This window comes from Astatotilapia calliptera, chromosome 15 (assembly GCF_964374335.1).
Source record: "Astatotilapia calliptera chromosome 15, fAstCal68.1, whole genome shotgun sequence".
In the NCBI taxonomy this organism is placed as follows: Eukaryota; Metazoa; Chordata; class Actinopteri; order Cichliformes; family Cichlidae; genus Astatotilapia; species Astatotilapia calliptera.
Genome location: NC_137436.1, coordinates 35,459,797 through 35,474,673, shown reverse-complemented (window position 1 = coordinate 35,474,673; position 14,877 = coordinate 35,459,797). Strand labels below are relative to the sequence as shown.

General features: G+C 40.4%; 1 protein-coding gene across 1 annotated transcript; it reads right to left on the bottom strand.

Annotated features, from left to right (window-relative positions):
• Positions 1 to 1,359: 1,359 nt before the first annotated feature.
• comp (cartilage oligomeric matrix protein) lies at positions 1,360 to 14,540 on the bottom strand. The gene is made up of 19 exons (XM_026194076.2): positions 14,356 to 14,540; positions 10,506 to 10,579; positions 10,338 to 10,389; positions 9,959 to 10,107; positions 9,601 to 9,738; positions 9,338 to 9,415; positions 8,404 to 8,556; positions 8,085 to 8,189; positions 7,753 to 7,860; positions 7,505 to 7,664; positions 6,599 to 6,717; positions 6,260 to 6,312; positions 5,964 to 6,157; positions 5,711 to 5,889; positions 5,558 to 5,606; positions 5,150 to 5,346; positions 3,255 to 3,427; positions 2,128 to 2,267; positions 1,360 to 1,695 (listed from the first exon to the last, which is right to left on the bottom strand). The coding sequence occupies exons 1-19, from the start codon at positions 14,420 to 14,422 to the stop codon at positions 1,637 to 1,639; spliced, it is 2,247 nt and encodes a 748-aa protein (XP_026049861.1). The 5' UTR covers positions 14,423 to 14,540; the 3' UTR covers positions 1,360 to 1,636.
• Between the last annotated feature and the right edge of the window lie 337 nt (positions 14,541 to 14,877).

Genomic DNA, 14,877 nt, shown 5'->3' with positions numbered 1-14,877 from the left:
AATATAAGATGCACAGGTCATCTGAAAATGTCTTTTTATGTCTGATACACTGTTTAGTTTTGAGACTTTTGCTTATTTTAGTCTGAGACGTCACTTACTTGAGGTACTTCTCGGCACAGCCCGTTCCCTTTTTTTGCCATAAAAAGGCACAAACTGCATTTTTGTCACAAACTGAAAAAAGTTTGATGAGTGATGCTCAAACAGGAGCGTGCGATTAAAGGTGTGCCCTCAGTCCCAGAATACAAGGAAAGAGTTGCTGCTTGTTCCCAGAGACTTTAGGTTTGACTCAAATGTCCCTTTAATAATATGGGGTTTTATAAATGACTCTACAGTTAATTAAAATGTGTAAACAAAAATAAATAAAACAGAGTTTAAGTTCCACTTAAAGCTTCTAGTGAGAATAGCATTATATCACTGTTGTCCTGTAAGTCGTAGTAACAGAACTGTAGTTATTTATTTGTTGCCATGTGATTCTCTTTACGTGACCATTTGTTTATAAGAAAAAAAAAAGTCAAATTAAATTGAATGTGGAAGACAGATTTTTCTCTGCACATAGTCTTGATTTGCAGAATATGCCGATTAAAAAGAAACTGTCCAGTGTCGCATCACAGCGTGTTGCTGTGGACATGCATGATGTTTCAACCCTGTTGTATATTGTCTTTGCTATTGTTTCTATTTTGTAATCTGTATTTCCAAATGCAAATTTAAAAGATTATTTTGGATATGTGCATGCTTGTGACTTGTTCAGAATGTTAATTTCCACTAAAAGCTGTTGAGTTTGAAAACAAACAGTCAAGTCTGTTACTTAAAATCACGTTCGGCTTGTTCCTGTTTAATAACATATAATACCTATAAAGCCAATTTTAAATTGAATGATCATCAACGTAATTTTACTAAAGTAAATGTAATTTACCTTTCTCTGTTATAGACTGTGCTATAAAACTTCTCGGTCTGAGAAGTGCTTTAAACTTGCATTATTTCTAGCCAATTTGTATAGAAGTCTATAAGAAACATGACCTTACTGCTCACTCGATTTATGCCCACAGTAAACAGTTTACTCATAAATGTATTGTTTCAGCTGCTAGCTTCAGGTTCTCTTTAATACAATTTAATTTTTATTTTGTAAATTATTTACCCATTTAGAGTAAAATTGAGAGAAAAGCATAGCCTGCTTTGGGGAGTGACTACATTGTCATATACAGATCCCTTATGGTGAATGTCCAGTGTCTTAACGACATCTAGTTTAAAACAAAAAACAAAAAAACAAGATGGTAAGCGCTATAATCCCCAAGTGGATGCATCTAAACAGGGATATTAGATGCATTGATATCCATGGTTTCAGTATGCACAGACATCAGATTCCCACACAACAACAACATTTATTCATTAGTGACAGTCCAATCTTTTCAAGTGGTTTTTCTGAAGTGGAAAATGTTATATAATTTTTAATCTAACATTATACCACTTCCCTTTGAACACATATTACCGTTGCTCTGCACCACAATCGATCAATTTTCACTGGAGACATTTCCAACACTTCTGCTGGATTTTTAATTAAACTTATCGCCGTGATGATCTTCTTTCTGAGATCCAGCTGTGCATTGGAAAGCGTTCTCTTTGGGCCTGTTTGTTGTCATCAGGCTACCAGCTGGACCTGCTGGGCTCTGTAGGCATCAAAATCCTCTGGAAGAGTGTCTGAAGAAACACAGTGGAAAGCCAGTTCACAATTCAGTTTGAAAAATCACACATTTTGTGGCAGCATTCATGGCTCTGCTAATAATAGCATACTTCCAGTCAGTGCATAACTGGTTAACAAAAACACACCAAATAACCAAGTTATCCAACATCAGACATGACTGGCTTCAAAAGCTAGCAGGGCACTTGGAGAGCGAATCCTCTGCAAGGTAAAAGCAATATTTTTCATATTTAAGAAAGTGTTCTAAATATAGCCACTAAAACTGAAATGGCTTATGTTTGATTGCTTTGTGAAATTTGGCTCGGTATTTCCTGCTGACAAAGAAACAAATGGCACTAGTTCTTTCCTTGGCAGAGGAACATTGTTGAATAAATGAAAAACGCTTTGTGGCTGCAGTCCAGCCTTTCAACTCTTCTGAATGTTTCACTCACCGTTGCAGCGATAACGCAGGTTGGCCCAGATAATGTTCTCCTGGGAGAAGCAGAAGACTCCCAGTCGGCCTCCTCTCATGGTCGCGTCTATGATGACGCCCGTGTCCGCTACCATTTGAGTGCCCTCGTAGAAACGAACTCTGCAAACCAACAAAGCGCAGCAACCAACATTGCATTAACAAAGTGTTAATAACACTTGCAGAATTACATTTTATGGCTGATTCTTTTTCTCTAGCACCACCAATGTAATCAAATTTTTACTTTTATTGAAATATTTATAAAACGGTTGCATGTATTCACTGTACATGTTCATCTATTCTCGACTACATGCCTCTGGCACTATCATGTTGAGAAAATGTTTCCACAGACACACAGATGTTTCCACACATTTGACTATGACACACGTACATAAATACACACGAGTTTGCATGGATATCTTTGGAAAGCCCCTTATAATAACCGTAACCATCCCAGCTACATAAGCCGGGCGATCGTGGCTCAAAGAGTTGGCAGTTTGTCTTGTAACCGGAAGGTTGACGGTCCAAGCCCCGGCTCGGACAGTCTCGGTCGTTGTATCCTTGGGCAAGACAGCTGTTTGTTCAGTGACCTCTTGTCCCTCATTGGCTCAGATGTCTCCAGGTTCTGGCTAGTGATGGTTCCAGCATTAGGGATTAATTTGTTGATCCTGCTGGCATCCCTGGCACTGATACTCATGATTACTCAGTTTTGTTGATCAGACCTCACCCAGTTCACACACACGCACACCTGTGACACTTTCATGCTGAGAAAGTATTTTCACAGGCACAGAGACATTTCCACATATTTGACTATGACGCACCCAATAGATAAATAAATACAAAACCTTTGTCTAGCCCCTTATCGTACTCTTAACCATCCCATCTATATGCATAACCATAAATTAAAACCTTATTCTAATGTTAAACCTAAAGAAAATCTCAAGGTCCTCAGTTTTTCAAAATGTCCCCAATCTAATGGTCCAATGCTCGAACTGGTCCTCACTAAGATGATTAAACAAATATACACACACACTCTCTATCATAAGATGAATGTTATTTTCCAGCCTGTGGCTCCTACAAAACATCAGCGTTAATTGTGTGTCACGGTACCTGATGTAGCCGTCAGCAGGCCGGTGCTGGAGGAACCAGCGGTACGAGGTCTTATCTTTCCAGCCAACATTGCGAGCGTCTTTCCACAGGAGCTTCACCTGATCGGTGGTGTCGCCCGTGTGCCACAAAGCGTTCCGCAAGTTTTCACCTGGACCTGTGTTTGATTTCACTGCCTTAAGAAGAGTAAAAAAAGGGATAACGTGTTTGCGATCACGTTTTGTTTTTGTTTTTTTATTATAGATTATTTCACAACTCATATGAGAGAGAGAGAGAGAGAGAGAGAGATAGCCTTTATTTGTCAGTTGCAGGTCTTTTGCCCACAACCGAGATGACAGACCTTGCCGACCGTACATACAATACACAAACATCACATTGGGGAGACAGGTCAGGCTAGGTAGCGAGGAAAAAACATCGAAATGTGTAACACAAAAAGATGCACAGATATCAATCAACACACCATAGCACAATAAACACAGACAAGCAACATGGGAAAGAGTTCCAGTGTGTACATCTGATCTGGGACCGCTGCAATCTTTCGACTGCGCCTCCAACTGACCCGATGTCCACATCAGAGGGGAGGTAAGCGTTGGAGGTGGCGTTAGATCCGGGGTAGGGAGGGTGATGCGTCGGTGAGTGCTTATCAGTATGTGTATGTGTGTGCGTGTCCATAGTTCAGCTGAGACAGTGTCCTTCGCCCTGCTAGGCTAAGTAAACAGTCTTCCAGCCAACCCTGGTGGCCTTGCATGGAATGGGAAGAAACAGACTAAACACAGTCGTTATCAGGGTGTTTTGTTCAGCTCCGGCCTTGCAGCTGGCGCCAAGAGGGTATCCGCATAAGTGATGGTATTTTTTACTTTAGTGCGAACAGCTCATATGAATTTCAAAGCAGTTCTACAGTCCAACACTGGTCTCTCAATCTCCCGTTGGAGAGCCGCGAGCTTCGCCATACTTGCGTTCTGTGTTGTCATTTCTTGTGCTCAAGGAGCCGATTTCTGAGAACTCACGGCAGTGTGTCTCCCCGAGATGTCATCCAATTTTGCGCCCAGAGATGTTATTCCGGGTTAGCCCTTCCGAGATGTATCCAGTCTGCAGTCAGAGATCTTATTCTGAGTATTCACAGCACCCGTAGCCTCTCCAAGATCTTATCCGTGCTGACTCAATGAGCCCATTTTGAGAAACTCACGCCTCTCCCATCGTTCCAATCCCAGCGGGCAGCCTTGTGGGGGTTTGAACAGCTGGTTCCGCTTCCTTAATTCTTCGATAAGTCAGGGCCAAGCCAGCTCTGATCAGCCAGAACCCTGTTACCATGGTTCCGAATAGGTCGATATCTTCAGCACTCAGGCTCACCCAAGCCCAAACTTCTCGTTGAGAAAGGGGTGTCAATTGCATTTAGGGACCAGTTGATCCAATCCATAATTCCTCTTTTAGGTTTTAGAGAACAGACTGTGAGAGAATGTTCCAGGGAAAATACAAAAATACCAAAAAAAAACGAGACTAGACAAGGACATAAGCAGGGAAGATAAGGGAGAGGAGAAAAAGTGTGTCCGGCTCCTCCGAGAGCCAAAGAAGAGGCTGTTTGTATGCCTCTACTAAATCTACAGATTATCAACAAATTTACTACCATTTTCTGACCATGGCAACTAAAATTGTTTTTAAGGTTTAACTGGTTGGTTGTAAGCCACAAGGCAGTGAAAATAATCGTCTTTTAGCTCATTATTTCATTATGGACACTTCTTCAAATGGACTGTGCTGCAAAACCTTGACCCTATAAAGCATTTAAACCATAGATTAAATATTAATACAACTACTAGTTACAGCTCAAAGTCTCTTTACGACTAATCCGTTATCCTGAAGTGGAGCTGGAATTTCTTGCAAACAGTACGGCAGTGACATACCTTCAGTTGGATTCCTGGTTCTGCCACGGCTCTGAATGGGTTTGCCTGCCAGTAGATCTGCTCCACCTGCTTCCACATCACCACGTAGAAGCTGGAGCTGTCCTGGTACGCAAATATAAAACCTGCATAGTCGTCGTCCGTTACCGTATTAACATGAAATGTTCCTTCAAAATCTACTCCGCTGAAAGCTGTGTAACCTGCAGGACAAATTATTTCACATCAGATTTTGTTTTTAAAATGTAGCATAGACGTATAGCTCTATGTGCAGTAAATTAAAGCAACAGCCAGGGGCCTATTAGTAGGTGAATTTGGTTTCCTTTAAACAAATCCATGCCATTTTCGGTCATTTCAGATGGCAGTTTAATATTTATATTTTATATTTTCTTGAAATGTCAAACAGTTTTTTACCAACAGCCAATCCAGGATCGCTGTTCATAGTCTGGACGATCTCTCTTCCCTGTACAAACAGAACAGTGGATTGTAGAGAAATGTTATTTCATGACATGTTATTCTGGCAAAAAAATAGAACAGCAAAAATCAAAGAAGCCATAATCGCTTGACCTGGTTCAGCACCACCCAGTTAGGATCGATTTGTGCGTCTCCTTCTGGATCTAAAACGACTGTCTGGTACTCCCTGAAGTCAGTGAGGGTGACCTCTGCGTTTTCTGGACAGACGTCTATTGGGTCAATTATGGTGTCGTTGTCGAAATCCTTCTCACATACATTACCCACGCCGTCACCTGGGAGGATAGGTAGATATTAGGCGTAAGTAAAGCACAAACTTTTATTTTAATATGTCAACAGTGTCCCACACCGTCAGAGTCCTCCTGTAGAGGGTTGGGGATCAGACGGCAGTTATCAGGACCAGGTGGCAGCAGGTCTGGGATCCCATCGTTGTCATCGTCATCATCACACTCGTCTCCCTTTCCATCTTTGTCAGTATCCAACTGAGAGCTGTTGATGACAGCTGGGCAGTTGTCCCGAGAGTCTTGGTGACCATCGCCATCACTGGACAAGAGACAGATGTTATAGCAGGTGCAAATTTGACTTGGAGAATGAAAACAGATCCAGATAAATACAAGTGACTTGACTGATGAGCTCACACAATACCTGTCCTTGTTAGTGTCACAGGGGTCGCCAATCAAATCATTGTCCGCATCCATCTGAGAAACATAAGTTGAGTCGAATTTCAGATATGAAATTTTCCAAAGAATAACAAGCAGACAATGGCAATGATAATCCCAGCTAGGAAAGACAATGTGGACTGAATAATGCACCATGAGTGTGATGCTACATCCTGGAGTACACGCTATACCAAATTACTGTTGCAGACTAAAAAGTTAAACCACTAGAGGCCATTAAAAGAAAGATTTTCTACTTAAGATTAACTGCTTAACTTCTCGTGCCTTTTTGCAAGATATTGATGTAACGTGTGAAGACATTTCTCACCTGGTCAGGGTTGGGATCATAGGGACAACTGTCGCAGGCATCTCCCACTTTGTCACCGTCTCGATCTTTCTGGTCAGCATTTGGGACCCTTTTGCAGTTGTCAAGGTGATTGGGAATTCCTGGGGTTAACATTGGGAATGTTAGAAAATATTATAGTAACCCGAAGACAGGCACATAGCTTTAATGTGTTGTCAGTGATGGACAGCAGTTTGTTCACTGTCCTCTTGACTCAGATGTCTCCAGATTCTGGCCAGTGATGGTTCCAGCCTTGTGGATTAATTCGTTGACCCTGCTGGCATCTCTAATGCTCACGATTACTCAGTCTGGTTGGTCAGACCATACTCATTCTCAACTACACACCTGTAGCACCACCATGCTGATAAAGTATGTTTAAAGGAAACCAAATCCACCTACCAACACGAAGACATTTCCACACATTTGACTATGACAGACCCAATAAATAAATAAATACAAAATCTTTGTCTGACCCATTATCGTAATCTTAACCATCCCATCTACGTGCATAACCATAAATTAAAACCTCATTCTAATTTTAAACCTAAAGCAAATCTCAACCAGGCCTTTACAGGAGTGTGTGTGGCCCACAGGTCCTTATTTTCCAAAATGTCACCAATCTAACTGTCTAAAGTTCAAAATGGTTCTCACTAAGATGGTTAAACAAGTGCATGTGCATACACACACACACACACACTCACACACTCATAGTCATAACATGAAAATGATTCCAGTTGATAGGTTGTAAAAATCTCATGTATCAAATTCACATTCAAATCACATCTCAAATTAAAGGCATATCAATACATGTCAGTGTTTCTAATTAACAGCCAGAGTAAATAGGTCTTGTAATTAATATAGATTTAAAATCTATTTGCACAAAGTCTTTACCATCGCCATCGATATCTTCATCGCATTCATCTCCATATTTGTCCACGTCTGTGTCTTTCTGGTCATTGTTTTTGACGGCAGGACAGTTGTCGCAGGCATCGCCAAAGTCATCCTCATCGATGTTCCTCTGGTCCACATTGGGCACCAACACACAGTTATCCTGGGAAAAAGATGTTTTAGTCCCTGAGAGCAAAGTTACATGATTTTACTATATTTTCTTTCAACCTCAGTATCCTTTGTGTATGAACCTGTGTATTTAAGATCCCATCCCCATCTGCGTCTTCATCGCAGGCATCTCCAATTCCATCACTGTCAGCATCTTCTTGACCAGAGTTTGGAACAGTGAGACAGTTATCCTGGAAGAAACATAAGCAGATGGGTAAGTTTTAATTAATACTTTTGTTTTGTATAAAGTGATAAAGAGCTTCTTTGATCTGGGATTGAGGTTTGAATTTAAAGTATGACAACATCTTCTTTTATGTCACATTTTTATAAGATCTTTGATCTTCTTCACAGCTAAATAAACTGTTTTAATATGGGTAACTTTCAAAGAGTTCTCTTAGATATGAAGGAGATTTACCTTGTTGCAGTTACTATCAGGACAGTCCAGTTTTTCATCTGGGAAACCATCGATGTCGGTGTCAGGACCACACACATAGCCATTGCCAGCCCATCCGACTCCACACTATAAGGATGGAAAATGTTTTAGAAGCTGTACATAATGCTTTTATTGGCTCTGTTTTGTGGTCTGCACAACATGAGCATAAGTGCTCAAACAGCTATTTCCCAATAGCTGCTATTATTGTTATAACATGATGAGGAAGGAATGTTGTAATAGCTTTGATAACCCATCAAAGCTAAATCCAAGGAGCTAAAACATAAAAGTTTTATTTGCTCACCTGGCACTCGATGGTCCCCTCTCGGTGGACGATGCACTCTGCGCTGGCGTGGCAGGGGTTGGGTTGGCCATTGCCACAGGCTCTCTCAGGCTTACAGCCTTGTTGCTGATCCCCAGTGTAGCCTGTCTTACAGGGACCACATCTGAAAGAGCCCTGATAGAACCATCCCACCAAGTCACAGGTGCCCACATTGGTAGTGTTAACATGGAACTTAAAACACAGTGCTTCAGACAGCAAACGGAGAAATATTGGTCCTAAGATTACACATACATTTGGCATGGGATATACTGCATTTATACAAAACACTGAGTTCACCGTGGGCTTCACTATGCAATCTTTAACCCTAACTGATAACCCTAGACTGGAGTTTGATGCATATCCACTAATGACAGGTTAGGGCCTTTCTATGTGGAGTGTACACCTTCTCCATGGGACCAATTATCAGCTATCACTATCCTGCGATGTGCATTGGGAATTTTAGAAGGATGTTTGCAGTGAGTAAAAACCCCTCTCCGCTCTCCGTTCAAGCTGAAGCACATGCACAACCACAAATTAGTCCTGGTGACCTGCCAAAGCTGTACCCTGTTTCTAGGCTCCAGCACCCCTGCAACCGTGAACTGAGTAGGCAGTTAAGAAAATAGATGGATGGAAATTGTTTCCATTTAAATTACCATTTTAGGAATAAAGTTTAAACCATTAAGAGACTGCTCAAAAACATTCTGTTGCAATTCGTCTTGGACACAGTTACATGCAGTTAACCCAGAGGATTGTGTTTCCAATACTGTATCAGCTGTAAGGTAGGACTGCTGCTACTACGGCCAAAAGTGATTAAGGATGAAAATAAATAAAATATTCAGCCAACACAAAGAATGACTCTAACTGAGGCTTAGATCTAATCAGCAATTTCATGGAAATTCACTTTGTTCATACTTACGGGGGTGTTCAGACACACGGAGTTCGCCACGCAGCCTCCATTGTTGGGACCATCACACTCATTAATATCTCTGCATACCTTAAAAAGGACAGAGATTTAAAGACAAATGCAAAGTCACTTGAATGGTCTTTACCATTAAGACTGAAAAAGGAGGCAAAAAGAAAAATAAGTCGGAGAGAGAAGGAAGTTTGTTTTGGGCGGCCACGTAAAGTCCAAATTGATCTCATGTTGAATGGAACCATAAACTGCTGCATGGTGCCGACCTGTTTGTTGGCAGTGGCGTAGGCAAGACCGACGCCCTGGACCTGCGGGCCAGTGTATCCAGCGGGGCAGGAGCCGCAGCGGAAACCTGGGGATGTGTTGATGCAGCGAACACCCATGTGGCACGGTTTCACAGTGCACTGTTCGTAATAAGGAGACACACACACGTCAGGATGTTTTTAGGATGAGGACCTGCATTCATTTAGATGAGCCCTTTACTGGGTTTCTAGTAAAGTCTAAATTTTAGCCATTTCGTCTCCTTCTAGTTGACGAAGTCAGGCAGAGAGTTTTCTGACCTTACAATGGTTATACCTGTAACACTGTACTGTCAGCAACAGTTTATCAAATCTCTGCTCGTACCTCATCCACGTCAGTGCAGTGGGTACCGTTTCCTTCCATGCCGTGAGGACAGGGTCCACATTTTACACCCTCTGGTGTTTCCACAAAGCTCACCCCAGGGTGGCAGGAGTTGGGCACACAGGTGGGTTGAGGTTGCATACCCCCCATTGCTGAGAAAAGATTACATCAAAGCAAATTATTAGTTGTTTCCTTTTGTCTTCAAATCTCTCTCCCATTTCTTCTAATGGACTACATAATCATAATATTCATAGTTGTGGAAAATTATGGATAATGGCTCAATTTCGATAAAGATAATTAAATTTCAATAATGATGTAATAATGTGTGTATTCTCAGACATAAACATAATTCCATCATTGATAAGCGAGCTTGTGAACTCACCACAGGCTTCACACTCCATCACTGTGTTCTTTAAGAATACAATCTCCTTAATCTGGAAAGTACAACCAACAGATTAAATACCTTTTTGCATTTCCTCAGCACCCTGAGTCAAACTGTTATCAAATGCAAGTAAAGGTAGTTAAATATATTTTTATGACAGAGCATTACCTGCTGCTTCAAAAGCTCTTTAATCTCACCCAAGACGAGATTAGTCATTTTAATCTGACTGATAATTTCTCCATCTGGGTTTGAAGAGAGAACAAACCAATTAGTAAAGGAAATCTTTTATATTCCCCATGCAAGGTTTTTAAAATTTATAATTTATATTTGCATTTGAAGTTATGAAAATAATTCATTAAACATGTTTGTGGTTGTTACAGTAAAAAATATAACTTTTCTACTCAGATTTTATGTTTTTGTCTTATTTTAGATAGTTACTTTTCCTAGTAATTTGAGGAAGTAACTAGTAACTATAACTAATTACTTTTTCAAAGTAACTTGCCCAACATTGTCTACAGTGCTTCAAAGTTTCTCCTGTTTTACCTATTCACAGGAATAATTTGTTTTCAATTACCCATTTTTCTCTCGTCTAACCTTTAGTCAGATCAGTTAGCTAGAAATAACTAGTGTTAAAATTTACCTACTGAAGTATTGTATTTAAATAAAAATTTGATTTTTGATCATTCGGAGCATGATCTAGGAAAAAAAAGTGTGACCTTAAATGTACAACCTGATTCTCTGAAACTAAAAACAAAAGGAAAAAATAAGAATAAATAATCACGAACAAATACAAGCAGAAAACCTTTAAAATTAATGAAAACATAAAAGTTTAGACAATGTAATTTTATATACAGAACAAATTCGAAGAAACAGTTAATAAGAACTTTGCAGTAAAAACAAGAACTCAAGTTATAACTACACGGAGCAGGTTTGGTTTCTTGCTGCACTGCTTCACTTTTTCTGTGGAATTGTTTTGTTGGATGAACTGGCAGCTAGCTAGGGAGCAGTGTTTTGATATGTGTGTGGAGGGTCCTGTACAACATGATCCACTGCATGTTTAATGCCAAAGTCTAATGCCTGGCATTCCTCCACCACCACAGGACTCATTCGAATCCACAGCCCACACATTAACTGGAGTCAGAAGTCAAAAAAAAAAAAAAATATTCCGAGAAATAGAATGACACAAGATTATCCGGAAGATATGGGACATTTTTCCTGCTCACATGCTTTCTGGAATTAAGCTTATGGGTATCCTGGGATGCTTGGTTTCAGTATGATCTGTAGTTTTGGTGCAAATTGCCTTCATTTAACTACAAATCAACTATCGAGTGGGAAGCTTAATTTATAGATATAATCACAGGACTTTAACTGCAGGAATAAGAAGTTATAGGTTTCTGAATTACTTTTATGTTTGTGGAATAGTTATATTAAAGTCTAATATGTCTATCAAACTGAAACTCAGTGGTATATATATGTATGTGTATATATATATAATATTTATTATACTTATATTGAACTTCTGTTCTCTAATTAAGAACCTAATTAAGAACCTGTAATCTGATTCATTCAGAGGCAATAAGATGAAGCCAAAGCAGTATTGATAATATTGATAGTCTCTTAGAGGATACATATAGTGACTTGATCTCACTTTTTCACAAAGCCTAGTTAACAAAATTTCACAGTGGGGGAAATAATTATCTAATCCTCAGCTGAATTTGTAAATTTACTCCCTCACAAAAAAACAGTCTATAATTTTTCATTTATTGGAGAAAGACGGAATATCAGGGACAAGATTGTAGATCTGCACAAGGCTGGAAGGAGCTACAACTCCATCAGCAGGAAGCTTGTTGAGAAGGCGCTAACTGTTGGTGGGATCATTTGGAAATGGAAGAAATATAAAATGGCTATTACTTGCCCTTAATGCATCCATGCATGATTCTACCTCATGGACTGACAGTGATCATGATAAAGGTGTCATATCAGCTCAAAACTACACAAGAGAAGCTTGGACCACAGACACTACGAACATCATTGATGATACACCACACCATGATCGGCTGAAACTTGCAAAGCCTCCATGTTCCCCCAGCTCAGAAAGACACATGTACAGGCCTGTCTTAACATCTACATCAGTGAACATCTAAACGATTCAGAGGAGGCTTGGGAGAAAGTGCTGTGCTCAACTTGACCCGCTGTATTTGGAGAAAGAACAGCATTCCCACAGTCCAGCGTGGAGGTGGAAACATTACGCTTTGAGGCTGTTTGTCTGCTGGGAGTCCAGGATGACTTCAGCGCATTGAGGGGACAATGGGTGGGGCCATGAAGCATAGAATCCGGGATGAGAAACTCACTGAAGATGTCTTAATGCATGCTTAGTAATCCAGGTAACCATATATCCACATGAACAGAATCAACTTTCTGGGAACACTGAAGAGAGTTTGTGAATGGATCTTCCATCATGCCAGTGATCTAAAACACAGTGCCAAGGCAACAAAGGGGGGGGGCTAAAGAAAAAGTAGATTAAGGACATGAAGGACTAGAGATCTCAGTCCTACAGAAAGTCAAGGAACCTAAAGGATTTAGAGAGTTTTTGTAAAGAAGAGTGGGCCACAATCGCTCCTGCAACCCTGGTGACCAACTGCAAGAAACATCTGAAAGCTGTGGTTACCAGCAGGTGTTTCTCCACTAAGTATTAAGTCATGGGTGTCCAACTCCAGGCCTCAACGGCCAGTGTCCTGCAGGTTTTAGATCTCACCCTGGGTCAACACACCTGAATCAAATGATTAGTTAGCAGGTCTCTGGAGAACTTCAAGACATGTTGAGGAGGTAATTTAGCCATTAAAATCAGCTGTGTTGGATTAAGGACACAAAAAACGTGCAGGACACCGGCCCTTGAGCCCTGGAGTTGGACACCCTGCTTGCTTGGGGATCAAATACTTTCACTCAGTGAAAGCAATTCAGTTTATAACTTTTAGTTAAATTTGATCTTTCAAACCTTTGATCAGCAGTTGATTCTTCATATATCCAGCTTTTGAGATTCTTCACAACATTCATCTACTAACAGCATCTGTCTTGAACAAATTCTATAATGTGTTTTTTGGAGGCTTTCCTCTCAAAACAACCTCCTGCTGGGGCCATAAATAACACGATGAGAGCCGTGAGAGTGAAGCAAAACATTAAAGTGCGGCTAAAAGACAGAAAGACCTGATAATAAGTCTGAATAATAATGCAGGCGACGACACACTGTATCCATACGTTTATTGTTGTTTTAAAAATACCATTTGCAGGTCAGTTCAGCCGCATGTACCGGGCACCAAAAGCAGAAATCTCCTGAGCGTGTAGAGCAGGAAATGTGTTCTTGTCGTTAGCGGCAACTGTGTTTACCGAATGAATTCCACAGCAGAGAGAAGAGATACTCGACATAAATCACTGTCTCTGCTAATGGAAAGGAGGCTGAGTCCTGGACGACAGGAATCTCACTATGATTGTTTTCCCTTGTTGTGTGCGCAGAACTTTCCAGCCCTCGTGAGCTTTGAGCTCCTTTAAGTCAATTTGTGTTCCTGCCCGACTATTTTTCTAATTTTTCATAACAAAAAGCTCTACCTCCCCTAAAAATAAATATAATAATTAATTAAAAAAATCATATTGAAATAATTAATAAAATCTGGCTTTGAATTCATTTCATTTGCAGCTTTTTGTCATTTGTCTTATGTAACACCCCTTTCTCTTGTTCTGCATAGCAGTTTCCATTAATAACATTTCATTTATCAGATTAATTACTTAAGAAAACACTAACCTGTCGCCAGAAACTACCAAAAGCTGTAACATCTTCCCCAGATGGATAAATCAGTTTATATTTTCTAATGTTTTAAATTATGCCTTCTTTCTCTGCTGCGTCTCCACATCAGTCGTCATATATTGTTTGTGTTTCTTTCAAATTAAAACTCTGAAACTTTACCCTTTACTCATATTTACTGCTAATGCTCTTTAATCTTCCGATATCAAACGTATTTCTCACCTCTCTGTCCTGCAACAGCGCTCCCTCCTATGCAGAGCACACAGGTCAGCCCCAGAAACCACAGCATGTCTTCACCTCTGCAAAAAGCACCAGTTCAGGTACAGCAGGTTACTCTCTTCCTTCCCTCTGTTCCTCCTGCGATCCTTAACCCAACAAAGGTTCTGGGGTATTTTCTTCTCTACTTTAGGTTTTATACGCCACCTTCTACCCCCCCTCCTGTGGTTTACATCTCCATCCCTTCCCTTAAAGCTCCAAGAAAAAGGAAGAAGAAGGCGTCTGGTTACACAACAAAATACACCCCCACAATGCGGTGTAACAGCGGCATTACTTGCTGTGTTTTTTGGTCACGTCACTCCAAAACGACACAAGTAAAGATGCTGAAGAAAGTGTTTCGAGGGTTGTTTGGCTGCTGCTTTTGGATTTCTGTGTTGATTATTCCTTAAATGGCTGAATGTTTCTAGAATATCCAAGGATCCAAGGTTCAACTAACCACATAATGAGTACAATGAAAAGAAATGAGCA

Excerpts from the sequence above, each read along its gene's own strand:
- comp (XM_026194076.2), bottom strand. The coding sequence starts at position 14,422 with ATGCTGTGGTTTCTGGGGCTGACCTGTGTGCTCTGCATAGGAGGGAGC. Across the intron at positions 3,428-5,149 it reads AACCAGGAATCCAACTGAAG|GCAGTGAAATCAAACACAGG; the intron begins GTATGTCACTGC and ends ACTCTTCTTAAG. Across the intron at positions 2,268-3,254 it reads CCTGCTGACGGCTACATCAG|AGTTCGTTTCTACGAGGGCA; the intron begins GTACCGTGACAC and ends GTTGGTTTGCAG.